The 26,805-nt window shown below is 38.5% G+C and overlaps 1 protein-coding gene across 2 annotated transcripts in view; it reads left to right on the plus strand.

Moving 5' to 3' along the window:
* The first annotated feature begins 4,637 nt into the window (after nt 1–4,637).
* The window catches only part of TpnC41C (Troponin C at 41C), a 41,051-nt gene continuing 18,883 nt past the window's right edge, over nt 4,638–26,805 (plus strand). The window contains exon 1 of one of the 2 annotated variants that reach the window (XM_073991244.1): nt 4,638–4,825. In XM_073991244.1, the coding sequence (XP_073847345.1) occupies nt 4,805–4,825 (21 nt within the window). In that variant the 5' untranslated portion in view covers nt 4,638–4,804. Of the gene's footprint in view, nt 4,826–24,227; nt 25,202–26,805 lie in introns of those variants that run through there. The other variant, XM_073991245.1, reaches the window with a different exon arrangement.

Consider the following 26,805-nt stretch of genomic DNA (forward strand, 5'->3'; position numbering starts at 1 on the left):
TTCCTAAGAAATATGGACTTGCTCCTGAAAAAAAACTTACCGTCGTAATGGAAGTACCTAATGAAAATCTCTTCAACAAAAATCAAAGTGATTCGAGAGCAGGTCTTAAAGTGAACTTATCCGAAATTTTGTGTGAGATGTACCAGAAGCAGTTACAAATGTAATACATATTCCAACCTGATCTATATCTGGTAGATATATTAGGATGTGCAAAGTATGGATTACATCGGTTAATCCCTTCAAGAGTTATCGTGCACACAATGTTTCCGAAAATGTTTGAACTTTTGTGTGGGAGGTATCTGAAAGAGTGGACCGATATGGCTTATCTTCGAGCTTAAACTAAATTTGCACAAAATATTACGAAGGCCACATTTTGGACCGAATCGGCAGATCCGTTCGAGAGTTATCTTGCGCCCCAACCACCTCACACGGTGTAATAGGGTTATTTTGCAGCTTTGGGGCTTTTTTCTCAGGAAGTGTGGACTTGCCCCGGATCAAACTTGTACCGTCGTATAGGGGGCAACGAATACAAGTTGCTGAAGCAAAAATCAAAGCGATTCGAAAGCAGGTCCTAAACTGAACTTATCCCAAATTTTGTGTGGGAAGTACCAGATGGTATTTTTTTCTATAGAAAAAAGTTGTCTTCAAGGACCTGAGGATTTTTTTCTATAGAAAAAAGTTGTCCTCAGGGATCTGAGGAATTTTTTTCTATAGAAAAAAGTTGTCCTCATGGATCTGAGGAACTTTTTCTGTAAAAAAGTGTACTCAGCGTCCTGAGGAATATTTTTCTGTAAAAAAGTGTCCATAAGGACCTAATGAATTTTGTATAGAAATAAAGTGTCTTCAATGTTTTGAGAAATTTTTTCCTATAGAAAAAGTGTACTCAGTGACCTGAAGAATTTTTTTCTATCAAAAAAGGCGTTCTCAGTGACCCCTGGGAAACGAAGATGGCAAATTAGAGCCTTACCTTCGAAATAGCTAAAATCAGGAGGTACCTGCTCTATAAGGGTTTTAGAAACACATGGACCTATATTGATGATTTTAGAGGGTTTCTATGTACTAAGAATTCAGGATAGCAGCATTTGGCGAAATTTGATAGAAAATGTGGGTAAAGCATAAAAAATACTCTACATCGGGGCATAGCCATATATGGGGGGCTATACACCCAAAAAATGGACCGGCATGATCCATTTGTGTACCAATGACTCTATATGTAATCCAGAAATCTCTATCAAATTTTAAAGCTTCATCTTTAATCTTGCGAAAGATAGCCCAAAATATTGGGGACCAATTGTCAGGGAAGTCTCCCGTGTACCTTCGGGAATGTTGTGGAAACATATGCATGTGTCTTGTCTTTGGCTAACCCCTTTGGGTTTTGAACTACTAAACGAATGCTATCACCCCCACTTGGAATTTCCCAAACCACATACCATGCCCCGAATACTGTTTCCCAGTGTAATCACCATCCTCTACATTACGTCTACCCTTTCGCATTGAAATGACATGCTGGGAAAGGAAGAATGTTATTTCAGTGTAATTTTTCAGAACCCTCCACGGCGGCGGGTTTTTCGATACCGGATTGACCCGGAACCACACAACACCCGTGTTCTGGCCAGCGGCCACCTCAAGGTACATATGCTTGTACTTTTTTTCTGTGTTGGGAGCAGCATTTGCCGGAATGCCTGTTCCCGATTCTTTTTAGGTAGAGGTAGAGTTACTGAACGTATACATCCCGCCGATAAATAGCTATACTCCTGGTTTTTGGCGCAATATTAGCTTTTGGAAGGTTCTAACCGTCTGGTCTTGGTGGAGTTAATGCTCATCATGTGTTGTGACATTCGATCCTCTGAAATGACCAGATGGGTATAGTGTGGGCTGAACAGATTGATAGCTCCACGTCTTGCACCCGTCGTTTCTCTTGAATCAGATCATCTGCTCATTATTGTCTCCATAAGCAGATTGTCCGAGTTCATCCACTCTAAACGCCGCAAATTCATCAATCATGGGTATCTAATTGGTCTAGTTTTAGAGAGTTCACTAATCACGGTTTTACAGATCTGCCCAACCCTTCTGATGTTCTGGTAGCAAAAAGTACGTTCCGAGAAATCATCATTGCGGCAGCCTCTCGTCATATTCCTGGTGGCCGAATACCCGAAGTCAGACCAAACTTCCAAGCAGAGGCGACGAGATAAGCAAATGAGCGTGATGAGCTCCGTCGTGTCAATCCAGTGAAATTGGCAATGGATGATGTGGCGAATGCCATCGGGAGTGGTAAATCATTCAAAGCGCTGGGCCCTGAGGGAATCTCTATGGTAATGTTGAAACAGTTGGATAAGGCGGGAGTCGAGTATCTCATCAAAGCTCTCAACCTGTCGTTTGCCACCCACATCGTTCCCGAAGTCTAAAAAATGGACCGAATGGTCCCGCTATTGAAGCCAGCAAGGATGCCTGGATAGGTTAATCGTACAGACCGATTCCTTTTTTTTTGTGCGTAGCAAAGACCCCTGAGGCTTTAGTCCTCACTAGCGTCAGAAATAGATGCCCATTTGCCATACATCAGCATGGGTTTCGTAAGTAGCATAGGACGACAACAGCGTTGCACGCCATCTCCCCACATATTTGTCGAGGACTCAACCAGAGCAAGCAGTGTGATAGAACAGTGATGGGGGCGTATGACTTGTTAAAAGCCTGTCATACTCTCAAGCACTCTACGCTGTTTGAGGACATTGAGCGCGGAACCCTCCGGACAAGTTTGAAACCTTGGACAATCATGTGTTTGTGTGGACGACAGTCGTAAGTGGAATTCAGGAATAAGAAGTCTATGCCCCGTTGATTGAATCATGTAGTACCCCAAGATGGGTGTTATCCACGGAACTTTTCAACCCCTACCTCATCTGTATTTCGCTCCCTTCAGACGGCATTGAAATAGCAACGTATGCGGACGATTTTGACGTCAGGTACCTTCCCTGATGTTATTTGTGAAAGGCTGAGCTCCTATTTGACCCATCTTAACATCTATTTCCAAGCGAGGAATATGCAAATATCTGCCACAACATCTACGATCGTCGATGGTAGCAGAATTCGGACTACAAATTACTCGAAAATGCTAGGGGTCACATTCCACTGCAAGTTCATGTCGTTTCCGTCAGCAGCACCTTGCAGTACTTGCTCGGGTGTTACCACGAAGCCATCCTAATCCATAGATGTGGGGGAATGGAGCCCTCCACCCAACATGTCATGGCGGATCTTCGTGATCTAGAAAGTGAGGTCCAACGTTACAAGGGAGAACAACTAGATCAACAAGCCTATTAAGCATGTTTAAATAGCTTTCACACAAATGCAGTCGCAGATGCCATAAACAACTATAGTGTGAATGCGGTCCTCGTAGAACATCTCACATCTATCACAGCAGAGGAGCGTCAGCTGCCACGAAAAACCAGAGTAGTTTTTGGCTTAACTATGCTCGGGATGGCGCAGTATAAATTCCTTAGGACAAGGATCGATGACACAGTGCAAAACAAAACTGCTCAACTAACTCCAGTAGAACTGTGGTTACATCCCATCGCGTTACCCACATTCGTAGAACTGGAGATAGACCCAGAGCCAGATTAAGCAGATAAACGAACTTTCAGACTGTTACAAAACAACAAATTAATTGTGGTGAGGAGCTTGTTACTACAGGGAATTACCTACACAAGTGCTGCTCTAAATCCATCAACATACACCTCGGAGTCATAGCGTTTTTTTAGAGCATTAAGTTGCGGTGGCTGATATATAAATTGGGCCTTCGGGTTAGCAGTTCCGCAGGACCTTCGGTCTGGTTTCGTATTTAGAAAGCAGTAGCGCATGGTAGAAACTAGGCCGTAGCCTTAGACTAACACTTAGACTAAATATACCCTGGACACACTTTAATAATAAACTTTGAGGGAGAACGATATTTTCTCTGAGAAAACAAAAATTATCTCTTGCCTTCAGACCTATTTCTCGAAGTGTCACTGTGATCTTAATTAACACGATTTTGGTAATATTTTAATTATTTCCTTTATAACATTTCCCTCGTGTACTTTTTTTAAAATAAAAGAGAATTTATTATAGTAGATTTCCAAAGTAAACATTGTGGTCACAGCTCCATTCATTTCTTTTGGCCTTCTGGTTGTCTTTTTTCTGCTGATCGAGATTCATTATTTTAATTTGGCTCTTGCAGTAGCATTTATTGTTCTTATTTTTCTAAGGTATTTTCCTGACCAATCTCAACCCACCCCCTCTTTTCACAGATGTGTCATGTCAGTCATTCCACCAGCAACAACAAAGAAAGAAAATAAATATTCTTGCGGATAAGTAATACGTCATAATGGATAACTAGTACAACACCCCGGTGAATGGCATTACTAGAACGAACAATTTTGAAATGTAGATGGGTGGCTGGCTGGCAGGGAAAAATGACTATATGATCTTTGGCTATGGATTTCTTCGGGTTGTTGTTGTTGGTGTTCTTGATAATTATGGATATGCTATATTGGTTTGCAAGTATGTCGATGTCATGTGTGTGTTTGTGTAAGTATGTATGTGTGTGTGTGTAGTGATCTTTTGTTTGATTTTTTGTATCCGCAATACCAAAAACTGAAAATTTATGGCTTACCTCCATAAAGCACATCCAGTCAGCCAGTTTAGTTTTGTCACTAATTCGGAACGGAAAATACCAACTTTCTAAACCAATCCAAAAAGAAACAAGTGTTAAAACTCAAAACTTTTAATTTGTTCTTGTTTTGTGCTGCCAAGTGATAAAAAATAAAATCTATTCAAAATGACCAGCTCCAGTATTATGGTAAATAATTTTTTTTGGAAAAATTTTAGTTTTGTTATGAAAATACAAAGTGACTGAACAAATTAAAGCTGGAAAAATAATACAACTCTTGCGGTATAAGTTTGATAACCCGATATGGCATAAATGAGTTACTTACATAGATAATTATGAATCCGTTTATTGATAAACGATTCTGATTAAGTGCGAAACTTTAGATCATATAATTTATTTACTTTTTAGAAAATTTACGTTTACTTGTCGGTTAGCAATTCTCAGTTGTTTACAGTATTCAAATTAACAACAAAAATATTTGAAATGTGATCCTCCAAGGATAGTACTCAGCACATTTCACATGGAAATAACCATTATGGCACAAAAAGTCCGCAAGTCAGCAATATGGACAAGCCGCTTTACCATGCGATGAAATATTAGTACATCTTTAAACCGCCACGTTATTACTTGAGTGACCACCTGTAGAAGAAAGAATGAAATCTTCCTCAAAATAAAAAAAATGTGACAGGTAATACTCCGGGACAGGTAATACTATTGTTGTAGCATTGGGGTGCCTTTTTATACCCTCCACCATAGTATCATTTGCGACTCTATAAAGTATATATTCTCGATCAGGGTAAAATTCTGAGCCGATCTGTGCATGGCCGTCCTTCCATCCGACTGTGGTAATCACTCTAGCATCCACAAAAATGGAGATAAGTATGGGAAGATGCGTTTTTTGTTTGCAGCCAGGTCATGTTCGATGATGGGCTATATCAGTCCACTTTTTGGTATAGCCCCCATATAACGGTACCCTCCCGATTTCAGGTATTTTGGCGTGTTAGTCACATTTTTAGACCGAATTAGCTATAATTTGACATTTAGGGTTCCTAGTGATCAAGAAACTTATATTACAAACATTATTGGCATAGGACCATGTTTTTATGTAACCTCCATATAACGGTACCTCTCGATTTTCGGTATTTTGAAGATTTTAGCTACAATTTTCAAACGAACTAGCTCTAATTTGACATTTGGGGTTCTCAGTGGCCACGAAACTTCTTCCCTAAAAATCGTCAACATAGGTCCATGTTTTGGTATTGCTCCCATATAAGGGTACCTCTCGATTTTCGGTATTTTAAAGATATTAGCTAAAATTGTTTAACCGAACTAGCTCTCATTTGACATTTGAGGTTCTCAGTGGTCATAAAACTTCTTCACTAAAAATCGTCAACATAGGTCCATGTTTTGGTGTAGCACCCATATAACGGTACCTCCCGATTTTCAGTATTTTGAGGATTTTAGCTACAATTTTTAACCGAACTAGCTGTAATTTGGCATTTGAGGTTCTCTGTGTTCACGAAACTTCTCCACCAAAACAGAATTAGCTCCCTTATAAAGTTACCTCCTGTTTTCCGTTATTTTGAGGTTTGTCTTTTGATGTTATCTGTGGTCACGAAAATTCTTCACTAAAAATCTTCAACATATGTACATTTTTTGGTATAGCTCCCATATAACGGTTCCTCTCGATTTTCGGTATTTTGAGGGTTTTAGCTGCATTGTTTGATGGAACTACCCGTATTTTGACTTTTGAGGTTGCCTGTAGTTACAAAACTTCTCCCCCACAAATTGTAAATATAGGACCACACTTTGATATTGCCCCGTAGGTGGTACCTTTCACCTGACTGAAAATATTTTTTAGATTGGATTAAATAATTTGAGCATTTGTGGTATCCGTGGTCGAAATTTTTTCCATCTAAAATTGTGGAAGGAGACTAATTTTTCCATTTTAATTAAGACAATTTTATGGAGGAGCGTATAAAAAGTTCGGCTCGGCCGAACTTAACGTTTTTGTACTTGTTGTTATTTAGTTCTGCTTCATCTGTGTCCAAATTCAAAAATTCTGGAACCTGGACTGGTTAGAGTGAATGAGTTTAGCTGGGCAGCTAAAACAGCCAGTGCATCGTGTCTTCTCAGTCCACTTGCAGGGCGTATGTGTGTTAGATATTGTGCTGCCAACAGACATTTAGGTGGCTGTACCGTCCGATATAAATTTTGCAAAAACCACTAATGTTTGACTTGGCAGGTGGCGTTCTTCTGCTGGGATGGATTAGAGGTCTCGGAGTATGGAATTCACCCTATATCCGTGAAATGCCACGGCAACGGACTATCCACGCCTGTCTTATAGGATCATGGATCCAGTAGTTGCCGTTTATTCCTTTGGACCTCTCTCTAGATCATGAAGATACCTCCTGATGTACCTGGTAGGGGAAAATGTACTGCATCAACAATATTTTGTTGAGCTGCGTACGGCATCCTATTGCTGTCTTCAGGTTGTCATTCTGGCAGACTTTAAAATTCTTTCACCTTACCACAGTCGGCGGTGATCTGACACAACGCCCAACATGGACCAACTTCTTGGTCCGTTATGAACTTCATATCGATGGTCACAAACCCCAAAATAAATTGGTTTATAAAAATAAATTTTCTTGGCGTTACCGGTTTTAGTGCTGATTTTAAGATTTCAGTTTTGGATACGTCCAACGCTGTCTACGTGTATAGAATGTCCTTGATCTTATAATTAACTTTACTTACTTACTTAGATGGCTTTTATACTAAGACAGAACGTCTTGTTCCATAAGCCGAACTAAGAATAGATTTCCAAACGCAGCGATCTTTTGCTTTACTTCTCCAATTTTGGATGCCATGTTTTGTGATATCTTCTTCAACTTGGTCTTTCCATCGGAGTTTTGGCCTTCCCTTGGGGCGTATACCGTCGAGTGGCTCTTATTCAATTGCCTTTCTGGCGGCGGCATCACTATTCATCCTGCTGACGTGGCCCAGCCAACGCAATCGTTGTAGTTCGATACGTTTTACTATAGCGATGTCGGTCGGCTGGTATAGCTCGTGGTTCATACGACGTCGGTATTCACCGTCAACGCTTATTGGTACATAAATTTTTCGAAGAATTTTTCTCTCAAACACACCAAGTTCTGCCTCATCTGCTTTCGCAAGTACCCATGCTTCAGATCCATACATAAGTACGGGTAGTATCAACGTCTGGTAGAGTGTAAGTTTGGTTTGACGAGAGGTGGTTTTGCTTTTGAACTGTTTACTTAGACCAAAATAGGATCTGTTGGCCAATATTATTCTTCTTTTGATTTCATAACTGATGTTGTTAGCTATATTTTAGCCGTGTCGAGGCAGATATAGTCATTTACTGCCTCAAAATTGTAATTCTGAACACCAAACAGTTGGCCCGAGTCTACTGGACATCTTGCGTGTTAATATCATACATTTTGTCTTATTGTCGTTGATTGCCAGACCCACTTTGGCAGACTCCTTTTTGAATTTTCTTAAAGGTGGCTGTTACAGATCGAGTTGATCGAACTATTATATCAATATCGTCTGCGTAGGCCAGTAACATTATATCCTTATTGTATATAGTGCTATTTTTATCTCTATCGGTATATACATTCGCTTCTCGAATGACATTTTCCAATAGAATGTTAAATAGGTCACACGATAGACTGTCACCTTGTCTGAAACCTCGTTTTGTTTCAAAAGGTTCGGAGAGGTTCTTTCCTATTTTGACAGTTGATCTTTTGTTAGCCAATGTCATCCTGCATAATCGTATAAGTTTTGTAGGGATACGAAACTCAGACATGGCTTGGAACACCTTTGATCGAATTGGTATGACCCGATTATGCTGTTGACCATGAGTTTTAAACGTTCACACAGTACGTTCGACAGCAATTTGTATGCGATTTGTAGCAGACTTATGCCTCTGTAGTTTGTACACACCGTCTTGTCTCCTTTCTTTTGGCTGTGGCTGAGGTTTCAATTGTTGGGTATGCTTTCTTCCTGCCAAATTTCGGTAATTAACTGATGCATACTCCTTATCAGCTCCTTTCGTCATCGGTATTGAACAGTTCGAAGGGCAGCTCATCAGCTCCTGCTGCTTTATTGTTTTTCTGCCGATTAATTGCTGTCAAGACCTCGCTTTGGCTAGGTGGAAGACATTCAACGTCGTCGTTTACGATTGGTTCTGGTGTATCTTCATCGCCGCCCATATTCGATACTAACCCCCTGTTTTTGAAACTATTTTTTGTTCGTTCGTCTATATTCGTAATAATTTGGTCATCCATAGCTCAGCCCCCAGATGACATACGGACCTAATTTTTCGTAGACGCGTTCCATGTATAGTTAATAATCCCTCTTTGGAAAGTCAGAGATCTACATTTGCGCTGAGGCGAGTAAATCGATCTACAAAATTTGACAATTCGTGTGAGAACAATAAAATTTTTTACAAAAACAGGGGGTAAGAGCTTCATAAAATGCTCCTTCCAGATCTTCAGCACGCTATCTGTATCAGTTACCAGATTTCCTTCATGATCTTTGCAGGAGAATGTGCCTGCACCAGGGACGTACGCAGGATTTCATTTCGGGGGGGGCACAACTTGACCAAAAATCATGAAAAATTCAAATGTTGTGTAGCGTTACGTAAAGCTATTTTAAGGGGTTATGGCCACTTATAAGCACGAGAAAAGCCATTTTAATGCCTTTTTTTAAGAATCTATTAAACCTTCTATTATTTTTTTTTTTTTTTTTTTTGTGAAAAATCTTACATTCAAATGCCCGCTTATAAAGCACTGTTTTTACTAAAGCAGTTTGCGTTACCCACTGTAGTTTGAAAAAGAATAAACCGATCAGTATATATTTTTGTGGGATCATTACGAACCTAATAGTCCTGTCCATTATCGAAAAGGAATTAAAAAAATCAATTTTTAAAAATTTTGAACAGTTAAAATCAAAATTTCGTTTTTAACAAAAACAAAACACTGTACAATATTGATATTTTTTCTGACTCCGTCAGCAGTTTAAGTGCCACTGCGAGGAAAACACGTTTTTAGTTTCTATGCTTTCACGACATCCTTTGCGTTGGTTCAAATGTTAATGAAAAGATCGGATCTTTCACGACTTCGTTTGAACCAATGCAAAAGATTCCATGAAATCACGTCATCGCATGGAACCCCTTCCTTCAAATTTTGCTGGGTGTTTCCCTTCGAAAGCTCATATCTCGGTAAATTTTTGCCCGATGGACTGGAAATTTTGGCACATATTCTATTCAATATTCTATATTTTATATGAAATAATGGTACAAAGTACAAAAATTCAATAGAAAGAATTCATAATATTTAGTCCCAATTTACACGTAAGGGGTATGGAAGTGGAAAAAAATTGCTCGTACCGGCAATTTTCAGGCAATTCCTTTTATATTTTTCGTTTTTGACAATATTTTCATTGTTTTGAAAACAAAAATTGCAGAAAACAGAATTGCCTGTATAAACGCAAGAGGCAAGCTTAAAAGAAAACGAGAAAAACTGCCGCAAGAAAAATCGTTTAATGTAAATTTGGACTTAGGATAGATACAATTTTAAATATTTGCAGAGTAGGATATTTAGAATTGAAAATAGACAATATCGGGCCACGTTCGGTAATGTCGCCATGTAAAATTTATTGAAGTATATTGAAGTTTTAATTCATACAGGTCCACGTTATGGTTTATCGCAGAATTTTACAACCACAAAGAATTGCCGTTGTCTTTGCTTTAGCAAGATTTTCACTATTTCGATGATCTTAGCCTAATTTTTAAGAATATCGGCTGTCGTTGATATGTTTCCAAATGAAAACATTAAGAAAAATTTAACAGTTTTGGAGATACTCGTATGGTGCGAAATGTATACAAAATTATTTCTCCAAATATTTTATTTTGGCCCTTATCTACAAATTTGCTGCAAAGGTCAGAAGAAGATTTGCATTGGTTTCAATGATATAGCCCCGAGTTGTTTAAAAAGTCGATATTTAACAATGTTTAGATGGGGTCAAAAACTCCAATCTGTATCTGACTCAACAAAACGGAACTAGGGTTTTTGTACTTTGGGTCTGTACTTTCAAAAAATCCTCACTTCAAATTATTTGCACAAGATTACCTTAAAAATGTTGCACAGTGTTATTTACCGAAAGAGATAGATTCTGATACCAAGATTATTTTTACTTTTAATTTTATGTTACAAAAGAAGCGTTATAATTTGTTTTCTTAATTGTACGGTTAGAAGTTTTTGGACTCGATGACAAACACTTTGATGGACTTAGTTCTATATAGTTTTGACAAATAACAATCGATCCTTATTGAACCCCACATAATTATTCACTAATAATAATTTGAGAGACACTCCTCTAGATAGTTACCGCGCCCATAAGCTTTTTAGTTGGCCACCGTAGTATTTAGAGCTTTGTCAGGAAGTATACACTTGTCCACAAAAAATAGGATATCGCTGTAAACAAGACTACAAAATGTCCAAAGAATCATCGAACAGTCTTTAAAATGCAGTTATGTTAGACTTGTAAAAGATACCTGAAGATGTTGTCTAAACATATTCTCTTGGACCTTGATTTACTTTTGGAAGTAATCCTGCGAACCATATTAGGTTCGATTTTAGACCGAATCGGTTAGTCCCTTCGACCATTTTAGAGAACATTTTTGAACTTTTATGGCGGAGGTACCGATATGACTTAAATTTAATTTGGACAAAACATTACGAGATCCATAACTTGGACCGAGAGTTATCATGAGTTCCAACCTACCAGACAAAAAGATATACAGACGGACGGACGGTAGTAAGTACATCCATCTTGGCTGAAACGAATATCGTCCAAACATATGTGATGTCTTAAATCATTATTTTGATGAAATCTATACCATACAATCCTAGTGTATATAATCTCGTAATCTAAAGTCTGAGGTTACAATTATACTTTGGTGATGATAAGTAAAAACCAAGTGACGCACAAAAATTCATTTGTCTTCATTATTTTCTCATACTGTTTAGCAGCAAATTTGTCTAAAACAGAATAACAAAATTTTGGCGATGGCAGTAAAACAAATTTCTAATTGGCTTTCAATATGTAGTCCACGAAGGACCGACCCTTCATACATTTTATTCAATAAATTTTTTTATATATTTCCATTCCCACAATACTGAACTCGTTACTTTTGTTATAACCGGATGTGTTTTAAGCCTCGAGAGCTCTATACAGTTCGAATAAATAATAGACATGGGGTATATTCATTAAGGAATTAGCATTTGATAGTGGTATGAAGAAGTAATTCAGATTTCATTGGAAGTTTCTCTCAAAAACAGCTTACAAACAAAAATTTTTAAAATATTTTCTTACAAAACTTGTTAATGAATTATATTTTCTGTTCAGAAACTTAAGAAAATATAAGTTTTAATTTGAAATCTTCAAATATACAAACATTTTTATGAGAGAAAAATATAATAACTAGTTACAGTAGCTTAAAAAATTTTGTTCGACCAAACCATTTCGGGGGGGGCCCGGGCCCCCCGTGCCCCCCCCCTGCGTACGTCCCTGGCCTGCACCATACCCTTCAGTCTGGTGTCTTACACTCTGGTAAAATTTTCGGACTTCATTGTGACTCCTGAACATCTCGAGTTTCTTACGCTCACGTTTTTCTTGCTCTCTCTTTTTTCTTCTGAAAATACACTTCTCCTCTCTCCTCTTCTCCCGCTATTTTTCTTTATGTTGCTACTGAATGCAGGGTTGGTCTGTATGCCGCGTTCTTTTCTTCAGTAGACTTACGACACTCCTGATCGTACCATAGAGTTTTAGGTGGTGGTTTCTGATACCAAGCCCAAATATTGCGGCAGTTTGAAGTGAGTGGGCTATTCTTTGCCACTGCGCTTCCACATTATCGGGACAAGCGGTGCCGTCTTCCAGCATGTGAGTCAGTTGAGCGGAATAGGCATGTGCTATTTGTTGTGTTTGCATCTTCTCGACATCCAGCTTCCCTCCTGTGTTAGATCGCACTTTTGTCGCAACACTAAGGCGAGTGCGTACCTTTGCTGCTACAAGGAAATGGTCCGAATCGATGTTCGCTCCTCGAATCGATCGGACATCTAACACACTGGACGAGTGTCTTCCGTCTATCACAACATGATCAATCTGGTTTCTTTTTTCCCATCTGGGGATATCCACGTGGCCTTGTATATGTCGAAGTGTTGGAACCTGGTACTGCTCTCTATCATGTTTTTGCCGCTGCAAAAGCGATCAGCATCATTCCGTTGTCGGATGTTACCTCATGAAGGCTGAATTTTCCGACAGTGGGACCAAAGATATTTTCACTTACAATTTTTTTAGCATTAAAATCTCCTAGAACAATCGTAATGTCATAGCCAGGGCACCGGTCATATGCTCTCTCTAGGCGCTCGTAGAATATATCCTTGGTCTGTTCATCTTTCTCTTCGGTCGGGGCATGGGCGCAGATGAGACTCATGTTGAAAAACTTTGCTTTTATACGGATTGTGGCAATTCTCTCAGCAACCAGAGTGAAGCTGGAGGCGAGATTTTTAAGCCTCCGATTTACCATAAATCCAACACCTAGCTCATGTTTCGCTTCATGGCAGCTATAATACAGGGCGTAATCGTTTGTGATTTTTACGTCCGCCCGGTTCCATCGCACTTCCTGTAAGGCGATAATATCAGCTTTGTACTTACCAAGTACATCCGCCAGTGCGCAAACTGCACCTGCTCTGTAGAGAGTCCTGACATTCTAGGTGCAGATTCGCAGATCATGGTCCCTAAAAAGTTTGCGGGGTTCGTCAGCTTTAGAGGGGTTTGTTTTTCTTTGCTTTCTTTGTTTTTTCATAGTACTCGGCGTTTTGACGGGGTGAGTTACTAGCCCAACGCCCAACCCAACTTTTTAACGTTCTTATGGGTGAATGCGCCGCACATGTTAGCTCACTACCTTTAACGGATGTTAAAGGCAGCTCCTCAGGTGACACCAAGGGGAGGTCAGTGTCCACTTGAGATGAAAGAGGGACCAAGATAAAACCTGGGCTTTGCATGTTAAACCCGATCAAGACCGTTACTTGGTATCATTCATCCCCTACGTCACCTTATAATTAACTTTAAATTCAAAAAAATCGGAAAGTAGCCGGCCTAAAGGTACGACTATTTTAGGTCCTGATTCAAGTGATTTTTGCTTTCTTTTGTGTCCACTTTTTTATTTTGGCTAAATCGTCGAAGGTCTACAGTTATTTAGAGAAACAATGCGGTTATTCCTCCATACTTTTTATTGTTTTCTATAACAACAATTTCTCAGAATTTATGTTGTGTTCGAACAACAAAAATAAAAATATATTTTCAAATATGTATATTCTAGTCATATATCATCATCAATTAAAATGTGTTTACAATCTGACAGTGAAAACCTGTTGCACTTACATTTTGTGGCTAAGACTTCGTATAACAATTTCTAAACAGACCATCGCCCAATTATTTCTTGACCCTGAGGATATTCTCTGTTGCTGCAGTATTCAAGTATTTCGAAATTTTAGTTAATTTCATGGGTGTTCTTATTGTTGTTATTGCAATTGACAGCAAACAGCAATAAATTTTCATATTATAAACATAATAACATACCAACATATGTACATACATATGTATATATGTATGGAGATATGTTTATCTTTAGCACATAGGAAAAAAATGTAATGAGACCGGTTATTGCTGGGTATACCAAAGTGTCGTCGAGTGTCATATCTAAAAATGACACAAAAATATTTATTGTTTATTTCAAAAGAAAATCGCTGCAGACAAGTCGATAGATAGCAGCAGACCATCAGCAAAAAAACCTAGGAAACAAAAGCCAGATGTATAAAACAACTATAAACACTTCAATAGAAAAATCTACCTCAAAGGAAAAAAAATGAATAGATATTATGTTAAGTGTTCTGCTTTTTAGAACACGTACCTTTGTATGTGTGTGTATTTGTGTGAGAACATATGTTTTAGTTCATAAACAACAAAATAACAAATGCTGTGAACTCTGCACGTTTTTTCGATGTTTAGATAATCAATTTTATGATTTCAAATGGGTTTGGTATCATCATCACCACGTTAGCCGCCAACAAATGTACAACTGGGAACCAATGTTTTGTACGAGAGCGTATGAGTAATATGACTTTGTTACTCATACGCAATGATAAACTGAGTGGTTAATGTTTTTGTAAATGTTAGACAGTAATTTGTGATAAAAAGTCTTTGCATTTACTATTGTTGCTTTTTCTTTTTGCAATGTTCCTCACGAATACGGAAAAAAATCAACAGAAGTTCGTCGTAGATAAACAAAGTAGCTTTGATTGTTGTTGTTGGGAATTAAAATTGGTTTGCCAAAACAAAAAATTAGAGAAGAAAAAAAAATGGAAGATAGAAAGAATAAGTCATTGTGTACATATGATTGGATATGGATATGCCAACAAATCTCTAGGACGTAGATTCGTTGCATTAGATGATCAATTAGAAAATTATGTGCATCGACAGGAAGAGCACTTATTGGGGTACAAAACCCGTTCTCTATAAGAACACAGTACAACAAAATTGAACATTTTTTAAAATTACAAGAAATGAAAGTACACCGAAAAAGAAGACACGTGTATCGGCGTTTTGAAAGTAAAAAGGCGTGGCAAGTTCCGCTCATTTATACAGGTTTTGAAATATTCGACATCAGATTCCTTGGAATTCTTGCATTTTAGGTATAAAGTGTCTTTAGCAATATTACTGATTGGTGAACTCTCTGACATTCTGCTCTAATTCTGGTAGTGGTGTACTCATTGACCGAGTAAAACGTAGAGCTATCAATCGGCTCAGCCAGCGCTGTACCCCTCTGGTCGTTTTCGAGGACCGAATGCCACAACTCATGCTGCATATTAAAGTCCCTCAAGACCAGACAGGTATGAACTTACAAAAGCGGGCTAATGTCTGGCTCGTAGCCTGAGATACAGCTATTTGTCGGCGGGATGATTACGTTCAGCAACTCTACCTAAGCAGTTCCACACCTGACTGCTACCCCCATACATTTCATGTAGGGACCATTAGGCTCAAGCGAGAAAGGTCTTTATTGAACAAACTTATGGTGCGATCCTTCCTCAGTAATTGGTAACCATCACTACGCTCTAAGCTACAGTTGTAGTTGAGCTTGGTTTCCTGCGCCGCCGTGACCTTGATCTTCTTCCGATTCATGAATTCCACTGTTTCTTCGATCTTACTTCGGAGTCCATTGCAATTAAATTGCAAAAAGAATGCATTTCCTGGGATTGGAACAACAACGGCTGGTGTTTATTGCTGCGTGTGCGGTTGCTGTTGTGGGGAAGTTTTGTAATCTGACGACCACGACTCACCGGGGGCTGTGTTCACGCAGCATGCAGCAACATAGTCCCTGTCGTAGTATCTCACGTGGACAAGTACAGAGCTACCCCTTAAACGCACACACTCCTGACAATTATTGCATCTCACCGAAAGATGGATATGAGTGAAGATGTTGATAAGACAAACCGAGCACAAATATATTGGTCCTTGGGTTTCCTCCGTCCTGGCACGGAGCCAAATGCTGCATCTGGGATATGCTGCTGCCAACACAGAAAAACGATACAAATACAAACATATGTACACTAAGGTGGCAACCGTTGGCCGGAACACGGATGTTGTGTGGTTCCGGGTCGGATAAGTACCCCATCAAAATTTGGGAATACAATTAACCTAATCTCTCCAAAACTAAGAAGTGGACTATGTCCCACAAATCTGCACATAAAGAAATATAAATTTACACATGTCTTTCTAAACAAAATGCATTTGTGACTTAAAGACACATTTCACCATGCTGCAGCATCCGAAGCACATGGCAAATGTATATTCATTTCCCTATACTTCCCATGGTCTACACACTCGACTCATTATTGATGTCTGACTATTTGTTGTTGTTTTTCAATTTGTCTTCTTTTGCTGCTGCAGTGTTTATATTGCGTGTGTGCCCCAATGTGTTAGCTAGCCAACGTACCGCACCGCATAGGCGGTGAAGCGAGCATAAGTAGCAAACATTGGATTATAGTGTTTTTAACAAAATGTGCAATTTATTATTAAAAATATTTGCATTGAAGTATCCCCTTGGCTTTGTTTTTTTGTTTTCATTTATTGTCATGTGCTGTGGATGGTGATGACGCGTTTTTTTCATATGAAAAAAAGAAAACAACACACAGAGAGACAGACAGACCCTTAGCCAACGTGCTTTTGATTTTGCAAAATTTTTAGAAATTTTGAATCATTATCATCGTCTTCATGATACTACTCGTGGTTATTATAATGTGTGGTGAGGTAGAACAAATTTTGGCACTCATTGCTAAAAAAAAAAAAAAAAAAATAATGAAAGCACAAAATGCCATCTATTTGTGTTATAAATGTAACATCCTTAACTTGTTCTTTGACCATAGTGATCACCATTCGAAACATCAAAAAGCCGCTCATAATTATATGATGCATTAAGTATAGCCAAAAGATAATAAGAATAAGAAAAAGGCCTATGTAGGCAACAGTATAGGAAAAAATCCAAAATTTTCAACGGTGGCCAAAATACCGCTCAGTAATGTTGGCGAAATTTCCTGAGTATTTCAGCCATGTAAAACTTCTCTACAAAGTGGCGTCTTAAGACACGTCGTTCGGACTCGGCGATAAACAGTAGGTCCCATATCATTGAGCTAATATGAATCGGGGTGCACTCATTGAGAGAAGTCTCCCTTGTTCCTTATGGGATGTTTGTGGAACAATTATTATTATAAGTATATCTTTGCACATAGTTTTTACAGGATTCGAGTTTTTCAAGGCCCGATACATCTTGAACCGTTAGTCAAAAAATCTGAAAATATACTAAAATGTTTTGCTGATGAGCAGCATCAAATAATGGAAATCAAAAAATTGTCTTTATAATTTGGTATAGAAATTTCTAATACTCCTAAGATGTTTTGTATTGAAAATGGGCTATATCGGTATACGGTTTCATATAACCCCCATAGAAGGTTGCCTCCCGAATGGCTGACATTAGGCATTTAGTCTTCGTTGGAGTTATAAAACTTTCCAGCTGAAATGTATGGGTATAGGTCCGCGTTTTGATAAAGTCCCAAGGCTGGCTAAAATTTGGCATTTAGTTTTCGTTTGGGGTATTAAATTTTCCACCAGAAATATGTCGGTATAGTTCCATGCCATCATATAGCCCTCACCGCCCGATGTTTGGTATTTTGAAGGTTGTGGCCTCAATAAACCACCGAAATGACTAAAATTTGGTATTTACTCTTCATTGGAGTATAAAATTTTCCACCAGAAATTTGTCGGTAAAGGTCCACGTATTTACATAACCCCCATTTTCGGTATTTTAAAAATTTTAGCTACAACAATCAACAAAAATGACTGAAATTTGGTACTTAGTCTTTGTTGGAGTTACAAAATTTTCGCAATATTTCTTGCAAGACATGAATATGGACTATATCGGTCCATTTCCTCTAGTACCTCCCTTCCACAAAAATATCAAAAATGTTCGCTTAAGTACAGTTTACACCTAAGGTACTCCTTGCTGTCCTGTTGTTTCGTTGGGTAGTTGATGCTCCATGACATAATTGTTCTAAAGTTTTAGACAATTCTACGGTGACCAACTTGGTCACGATTGAAGCTGGTTTGCAGCCCTCTCAAAGAATGTCCATTGTATTGATAATCTACTTGAGGAAATTCTAATTCCTTTTTTTTACAATTTATAACCATCAAAGGATATGACTTTTCTCAGTTTTCTTTCTGTCAACGCCCAATAATCCTCACTGATCCCAACTTCAGCATCAGGACTTCAACTAAAATTGTTTGCGACACTCATCAGATAGGACTATATATATGCTATATTTGCCTATTGATCTTTCTAATATAACTTCCAATGAGACATAAGAAGCTAAGGAATTGTTCGACTGTCCATGCTTTAAGCAGTTGACTATGAACCCTCAGAAGATCGCATCTTTTTCTAATTTTTCTGTTATGAATTGGGTCAATTTGAATTCGAGTCAGCAGTTTGCTTAGATGTTGATGGTCCACCACACAAACCACTAGATTCTTTGCAGTGCCATCTCCTTCTATCTTCTCCGCTGCACTTGTTCGAAGGTTGAGGTCTTACAATGACCTTTTTGGCACCTCTTCCCATGGTCGATGCTCCTGTGCCTCTCCGTTCTTCTTCTTTTCCCCTACTCCTTTAGTGACAGGTGTAGACTAAGCATTCACACTTATTGAGGCTTTGTGCGACTGGTTGATCGATAACTTCCAACCCATTGACTTCAAGGCACTTAAAATTATAGCTCGACATCATGGCTCCTCTGCTTCAAAATTTTTTTAAAGGGCTGGACTTGTTTAGATGTTGCTGTCTTGCCCTGACCTGCTTGGCAGCTCTTTGAAAGGTCGGAAATATTGAAGCCATTTTGATGCAAAACTGACAGGTACGACTGGTTCGACGGATTTTCCGAACCAGCTACTCGAGCATCGCCATTACCTCTCCTCCTCTCTGCTTCTAAAACTGCAGAAGGGCTAGGCTTTATAGAATATTACAGCCTTGTTGTGACCTGTTTGCCAACCCTCTGCAAGAATGAAGCTCCTGAACCCGTTCTTCTTTTCCCCTACAGCCTTAGGTGACAGATACAGACAAAGTACTCTATGCCAATGAGGCTTTGTGCCAATGGTTCGCCGGTATCTTCAAATTAATCTATTTCAAGTCACATCCATCAGTCGCCCCGGCCACTAGACCTATTCTCCTGAACTCTCCTCTATAGTCCAAAATTCCCAGAACGCCTGGACTTGTGAGGAGTTTACGTCCTTGCAGTGGCTTCTTTAACAGCTCTGTGTAAGTTTAGAGCTATTGAACACTTCCCATTCTTCTTCTTTTCTGCAACATCCTTAGTGACAGGTGCAAGCGGAGCATTCATATTCAATATATTTTTCGCAATTAGCGGTTCTAAGACTTTTCCAAAAGCAAAACCAGGATTGGCGGTCACTGTTGGCTCTCAGATGGAGAGCAAACTTTTCGGAACGTGAGGATATTTCCTTTCCAACCGTCTCTCGAATATGAGTTGTAGTTGAATCTCGCGAAATTCCTTATTGCTAGATGGTGATCAGGTTGATATAGTCGGCTCGATGATAATCGGATTGTTGTTGTCGCTGTAGCCTCGATCGTGATATGTTCGACGATGATCGTATTGTTGCTGTCGGCTAGTAGATCTTCCATAGACAGAAGACCTCCTAGAGGTCGTCTATAGATTGAAGATCTTCTAGAGGCCTTCTGTAAATAGAAGACCTTCTATATAAGGTTCTTCAATAGACAAAAGATATTCTAAAGGTCCTCTGTAGACTAGAGTTGTGTAGTTCCGGAACGAACTAGTTCCAAGGAACTATTCCAGACAAGGAACTATTGGAACTATATCCAGCTCTTGCGTTTATATAGTTCCTTTCGTTCCTTCAATTTAACGCCTACGTCGATATTTCATCGTTGCTGTTAAAACGCCGCAATTTATTTATTTTTATGCCATTCCTCCACCAAACCATAAAACCATTTCGGTCTCGGAACTATTTGGAACGATGGAAACAAAAAGAGCGATTAAAGAGAAAGATTCGTTGAACTATATCGGCAGCGGAACTTTTTGAAACTATGGAACTATATTAAGGAACTAGTTCCTTTTGGGAAAAGGAACTAGAAAGATTGATCCACTCCGGGAACTAGATTGCCCAACTCTACTGTAGCCCTTCAAAGGGTTTTCATCATCTCTCATCTTTCAGAATACCTTTTGAGGGTCTTCTAAGGTCAGAATATATTCCAAAGAAACTTTTGTAGACAGAAGATGTTTTAAATGTCCTCTGTAGACAGAAGACCTTATTAAGGTCTTTTATAGACAGAAGACCTTTTAAGTGTGTTCTATAGACAGAAGAATTTTTACGGGATTTTCTATAGACAGAACACTTCTCAAGGGTCCTCTGTAGGCAGAAGACCTTCCAAAGGTCTCCTATACCCAGAAGTTCTGCTAATTGTTTTCTTTAGGTGGAAAATCTTAAAAAGGTCTTCTAACGGTCTGCTATAAACAGAAGATATTCTAAGGGTCCTTTGTAAACAGATGCTCTTCAAAAGTCTTCTATATTCAGAATATGTTTTAAGGTCCAAAGGTCTTTCAGAAGTCTTCTATCTATAGCAGATTTGCAGTGATATTCTATGTAAAGAGAACCTGTAGGGGTCTTCGCTATATAGGACAACTTTAGAATGAGGAAGGATGAAGCGAGGAATATAGGACTCCTCCAGGGATGTTGAGAGAGCACTATGAGGGCTTCTGTCTATTGAAGTCTATGGGAGGTGTTCTGTGTTTTCTATTTATGGCAAATTTTTAAGAGGTTTACCAGCTATAGAAAGTTTTTAGGATGTCTTTTAGTTAAAGTAGATCATTTGAAAGTCTTTATCTATAGAGGGTCTTAAGGAGGTGCTCTATCTATAGAAGATCTTTAGAACGTCTTCTACTAAAAGAAGAGTTTCAGGTACAGATTTTTTTATAATTGGTATACAATCCAGAGAAGTCTTTTATGAGGTACAGTAGAATCGCGATAATTCGTTCTTCTTATAAGTTGTCGATCCCTTGGAGCCATTCCCTTCGTATTTTAACCTAGATAAATCGAAAACCTCGATAATTCGTTTAAAATGACCTGTCCCTTGGATTACGAATTATCGAGATTCTACTGTATTTTGTCTATAGAAGACCTTTGGGATAGTCTCTATTTATAGCTGACCTTTCGGATGTCTTCTAGCAATTAAAATCCTTAAGAAGGTTTCCTAGTTATAAAAGATATCCAGGATGATATCTATCTATAGAAGACTTTTATGGGGTATTCCATCAATTGAAGTTGCCTAAGAGGTTTTCTATATTTATTTACCTTATAAATTGCATGCGTGAAGTTTTCTGTCTATAAAAGACTTTAAGGAGGTCTGTAAAACTCCTCTATGTGGTCTTGTATCTTTGGAATACCATTATGGCATCTTCAGTCTAAGAAACCCTCTGGGATGTCGTTTGTCTATTAAAGATTTTTGGGAGCTATTCAAGCCGTATGAAGTCTTTAAGATTCTTTCTAAGGAGGGAAGACCATTTGAAGCTATTTCATCTGTAGAGTGTCTCTAGATGGTTTTCATTTTAAATGATCTTAAGGATGTCTTCCATCTATATATGACGAGAAAAATATCTTTTGTCTAAAGAAGGCCTTTAGGCCTTTCTATATAGATTAATTTCCAAAGATCTTCCATACAAATACGTCCTCTTTAAAGACTTATCTTTGTGTTCCATTTCCCCATAGACCTTAAACAGATTGTTTGATCTCCGCTAGAATGCTGAGGTTATAAACAAAGGATATTTGTACCCCTAGGAAGATATTGCTTAACAACTGCTTCACGCGCCTTTAACGGTTTGGCAGATGCACCATCGATTCCTGATGCCTTAAGGGGTCATCCCTACTTGTAAAGCCCAAAAAAGGTCATTGACTTTCACATATTTTTGTGGTATTATTTAGAACATAAAGCTCTAGTCCTTCATCGATCGATTTTTTACTGAAATGGTGGACCAAGAAAATCAAAATTTCAATTTTTGGCTTAAAGAAGTAAAGTTTTCCGGCCATAAAAAGGGCAAGAAAAATTTAAAAAATAAAATCGATCGACGAAGGACTAGTTTTCGATGTTCTTGATAACCCCACAAAATTGTATGATAATCGGTTTATTAGTTTTTGAGAGAGAGTTGGCACCGATTCCAAAGCGTCATGTCGAAAAAACGCGTTTTTATACCCTCAGCCTTTAGGCTAGAAAGCGTATATACACTTTGATACGACCAAAAATGTGCCTCATCAAAATAACGGTTTTAACCCCAAGTATGTTTGGACGAAATTCGTTTCAGACAATTTGGAGTCGATTTAGCCATGTCCGTCCGTCTGTCTGTCTGTCCGTCTGTCTGACTGGCTGGTGCGCACGATAACTCTCGAACCAAACCAAAGTTTGGGTATCCTAATATTTTTTTCCAAACTTAGTTTAAGTTCGAAGATGGGCCATATCGGTCCACTTCATCGGGTACCTCCCCCACAAAAGTTCAAAAATTGTCTGTAAAATGGTGTGAACGATAACTCACGAAGAGAGCAATCGATTTGGTCCAAACTTTGCACATCGTATTATTCCTTCCAGATATAGATCAGACTATATCGGTCCACTCCTTCGGGTACCTCCCACACAAAATAAAGTGAAGTTTAAGAGCTCCCCTCGGATCGTTTTGAATTTGTTTTCAGCAACTTGTCCATGCGGCTCCCTTTACAACGGTACAATTTTTTTTTTCGCAAGTCCATACTTCCTGAGATATTGTCCTGAAAGCTCCAAGAAACCCTGACGGCACCAACCAAAATGGCAAATACGCAAGATAATTCTCACAGGGAGTTTCTGAATGGTGCAGACTTTGCACATCGTATTATTTCATCCGGTCATGTATTAGGTTGGAATATGGACTATATCGGTGCACTCCTTCGGGTACCTCAAACACAAAAATTCGGATAAAGTGAAGTTTAAGAGCTCCTCTCGGATCGTTTTGAAATTTTTTTCATTAAGTTTTTCTTGCGGCTTTCTCTACGACCGTACAATTTGTTTCATGCGCAAGGCCATACTTCCTGAGATATTGGCCTAAAAGCTCCAAGATACGTTGACGACACGAGCCAAAATGGCAAATCCGCAAGATAATTCCCGCAGAAATTTTCTGATTGTTGCAAACTTTGCACATCGTATCATTTCATCCAGTTATGTATCATGTTGGAATGTGGAATATATCGGTCCACTCCGTCGGATATCTCCCACACAAAATTCGGAAAAAATGAAGTTTAAGAGCTTCTCTTGCATCGTTTTGATTTTTTATTCAAAATGTTGTTCGACCTAAGATAATGGCATAATTATTGTGTTTGGTTTGGTTTTGTGGTTTTTTGGTCAGTGGCTAAGGGTATATCTCCGCCAGCATAGCTGACAGATACTTTCTTACTTGTTAGTTTCTATGTTACATACAAAACACAATAAATTTTCCCCTTCCAAAGCTTATATTTCAGGCAATATTGTTCTGATCGACATCAAAATTTTACCACATATTCTACGCAGCTTCTGCTTTAAAATAGACCAATAAAATATTTTTCGATTTTCTGAAATTTACAAGTGGGGGTCACCCCTTCAAGGACAAATGTGTTGTGTTAAGCGTGTCTTCAACGAACGGAACTTGGAGACTAGGTGCTTAAATCCCCGGTTTACAATAAATTCCAAATCAATTTCTCATCTCCTCATCTAGTAATGCCTTTTCCGATAATTCCCTGTAATTACCCCTTCCTAAGCACCTGCCATAAAACGGCGGATTAGAAATACTTATGTAGGTCACGCTTGAAACATTGGCGGAATATGTTTGAAATACTCACGAAGTGTAAGCAAACGAAACGTAGATGGGTTTAAGCAACCCAGAAAAAATTGGATAATTTTGTATTGCCGTAAAAGTGTTTAATCATTTATCTCCGCCTTAACTACGAATAGTATTTGATGCTAAACGCATCTAGTTAGGGACGCCAATATGTATACCCCAGAATACATCTTCTGATTCCTTTTTCTTGCCACAGCAAAATTATGGACCCCAAATTTACCCCACGGTTAGCATGAAAAAAGCGTTGCTGATGATGCTGCATCATCATCATATGCCAATGTTGCATGAAATGAGACAGTCGACAAAATTGTTTAAGGTGTTTTTCGGTCTAAATACTAGATGCAGTTATTCTTGTTGCTGTTGTTGGTGCAACAGCGGCTGTGACCAATGGTGATGTGTGGTATTTTTTGCAAGCAAAAAAAAAAGGAAAGAAAAAAATAATTTTTATAGTTTTTGGTGTTTATTTGTAGTTCTTTACACCTTTTTTCTGGGTAGTGGTGTTGTTGCTGTTGTTGTTGCTACTCAAACGACACATCTTTTCATATTCATTCAAATTTGTTGTTGATTTTTGTGCGATTTGTTTTGGGCGAAAATTTTTGTGGTATGGATGGATGGATGCTTGAATGATGATGATGATGCTGTTGCTAATGGGAGGAAGGAGGCGGGGTACTGCTCTGCAACTGAGGAAAAAAGTTTTAAGCCTTTAGATTTTGTAATTGATTTAGTTCTTCTAAATCATTTCTCAGCGTAACAACAACTGTGCACCCACCAGCGCACACCAACCACACAACACCACTTCGATTGGGGCTTAGCAGGCAATAACGGCCATTAGTACGGCATCAAACAGGCAAAGCAAGACGGACGACGTTGTCGAGCAGCGTAAAGATAAAAGAGAGTTTTGAAAAAAAAAACAAAAACGTGTTAATACGTTCGTAAAGTAAACTACGCGTAATTAGTCGTTAAATCGTATTTATCGTTAACTAAAACTCCTCTTTGCAAAACAACAACAACAAATATGGTTAGTGTTAATTTTAAGTAGTGAATCAAAAGCAAAAAAAATATCCTTAAGAAAATTTCTCAATTCCGCAAAAAATTAAAGTTTTGAATGTATCTGTGTGTGTGTTTTTGTATGTGTTATTTTTGCATCATCATTAGCAGCAGCACCGCCATTAATCCCAGCCATTATTTTCTGCCATCTTCGTCCACGTTGATTTTGTAATTTTACGTTGAATATTTTTAGTGTAAAAATAAATCATAAAAATTCCAATTCAAGTGAAATTTATGATCCCATTAACTCGACACAAACTATTTTTATGGGTCTGCATATTTTGTGTTGCTGCCTGCCTGGGGGTTGGGCATTCCGAATGACATTCTTGACCAGCCAGAAATCGTAAATTTCAAATTATAGCAATTTATATTGCACATCAAGTTCTAAGATAAAAATCTGAGGAAAAAATTTCGGGATAATAGCTTACATTAGAACTACATGTTTTACCGATTGCCTTTTCAAAACATAGTTAGTATGCATACAAACTGGTTCCATTTCAAGGGCTGCAAGTCCTTGCCTCTTCAGGCCGCAAATTGGCATAGTCAAAAGTACAACAATGTGTGGTCCATACTTCCTGAAAAAATAGCCTGAAAGTTGTAAAAAACCCTATGACACCGTGTATAGTGGTTGGAGTGCAAGATAACTCTCGAACGTATCTACCGATTTTGTCCATAATTTGGCCTTCGTAATATTTTGTCCAAACATAAGCCATATTGGTCCAATCCTTTTGGCTGAAAAATGTTCCGAAAAATTTTGCGCACGATAACTTTTGAAGGGAGCGAAAGATTTGGTCCATACTTTACACATCCTAATATATCTACCAGATATGCATCAGTTTCGAATATGGACTATATTTGTCCACTTATTCTGGTCCCTATCACACAAAATTGCGGATAAGTTCACTATAAAACCTGCTCTCGAATCACTTTGATTTTTGTTGAAGCAACTTGCAATCGCTGCCTCAATTACGACGGTTAATTTATTTTTTCAGGGGCAAGTCCATACTTCTTGAGATGGCTTTTGTCACATTTTTTCCAAACTTAGTTTCAGTTCGAAGATGGCCAATACCGGTGCACAACTTCCAATACTTCCAACCCAATATTTAACAAGTAAGAAAAGCGTTAAGTTCGGTCGTGCCGAACTTTTTATACCCTCCACCACAAATTTCAGCCATTTCGGTGGATTAGTGTGGCCACAACCTTCAAAATACCGAAATGCGGAAGGTACCGTTCTATGGGGGCTATATGATGGCGTGGACCTATACTTAAAAATTTCTGGGGGAAAGTTTTATACGCATAAAGAAGACTAAATATCAAATTTCAGCCATCTCGGTGTGATAATGAGGCTAAAACGTTCAAAATATCGAAAATCGGGAGATATTGTATTATGGGGGGCTATATCAACGCGTGGACCTATATAAACATTTTATGGTAGAAATGTTTCTTAGCCTCTGGAAACACAAAATACAAAGTTACAACCGATTCTTCGGTCAAATGGGTCTAATACATTCAAAATATATTCAAATGACGCGTACTTTATAAGGGGCCTTATGTGGGGGGTATACCAAAACGTGG

This window comes from Musca autumnalis, unplaced genomic scaffold, assembly GCF_047663935.1.
Source record: "Musca autumnalis isolate F117 unplaced genomic scaffold, ASM4766393v1 scaffold_5, whole genome shotgun sequence".
NCBI lineage: Eukaryota > Metazoa > Arthropoda > Insecta > Diptera > Muscidae > Musca > Musca autumnalis.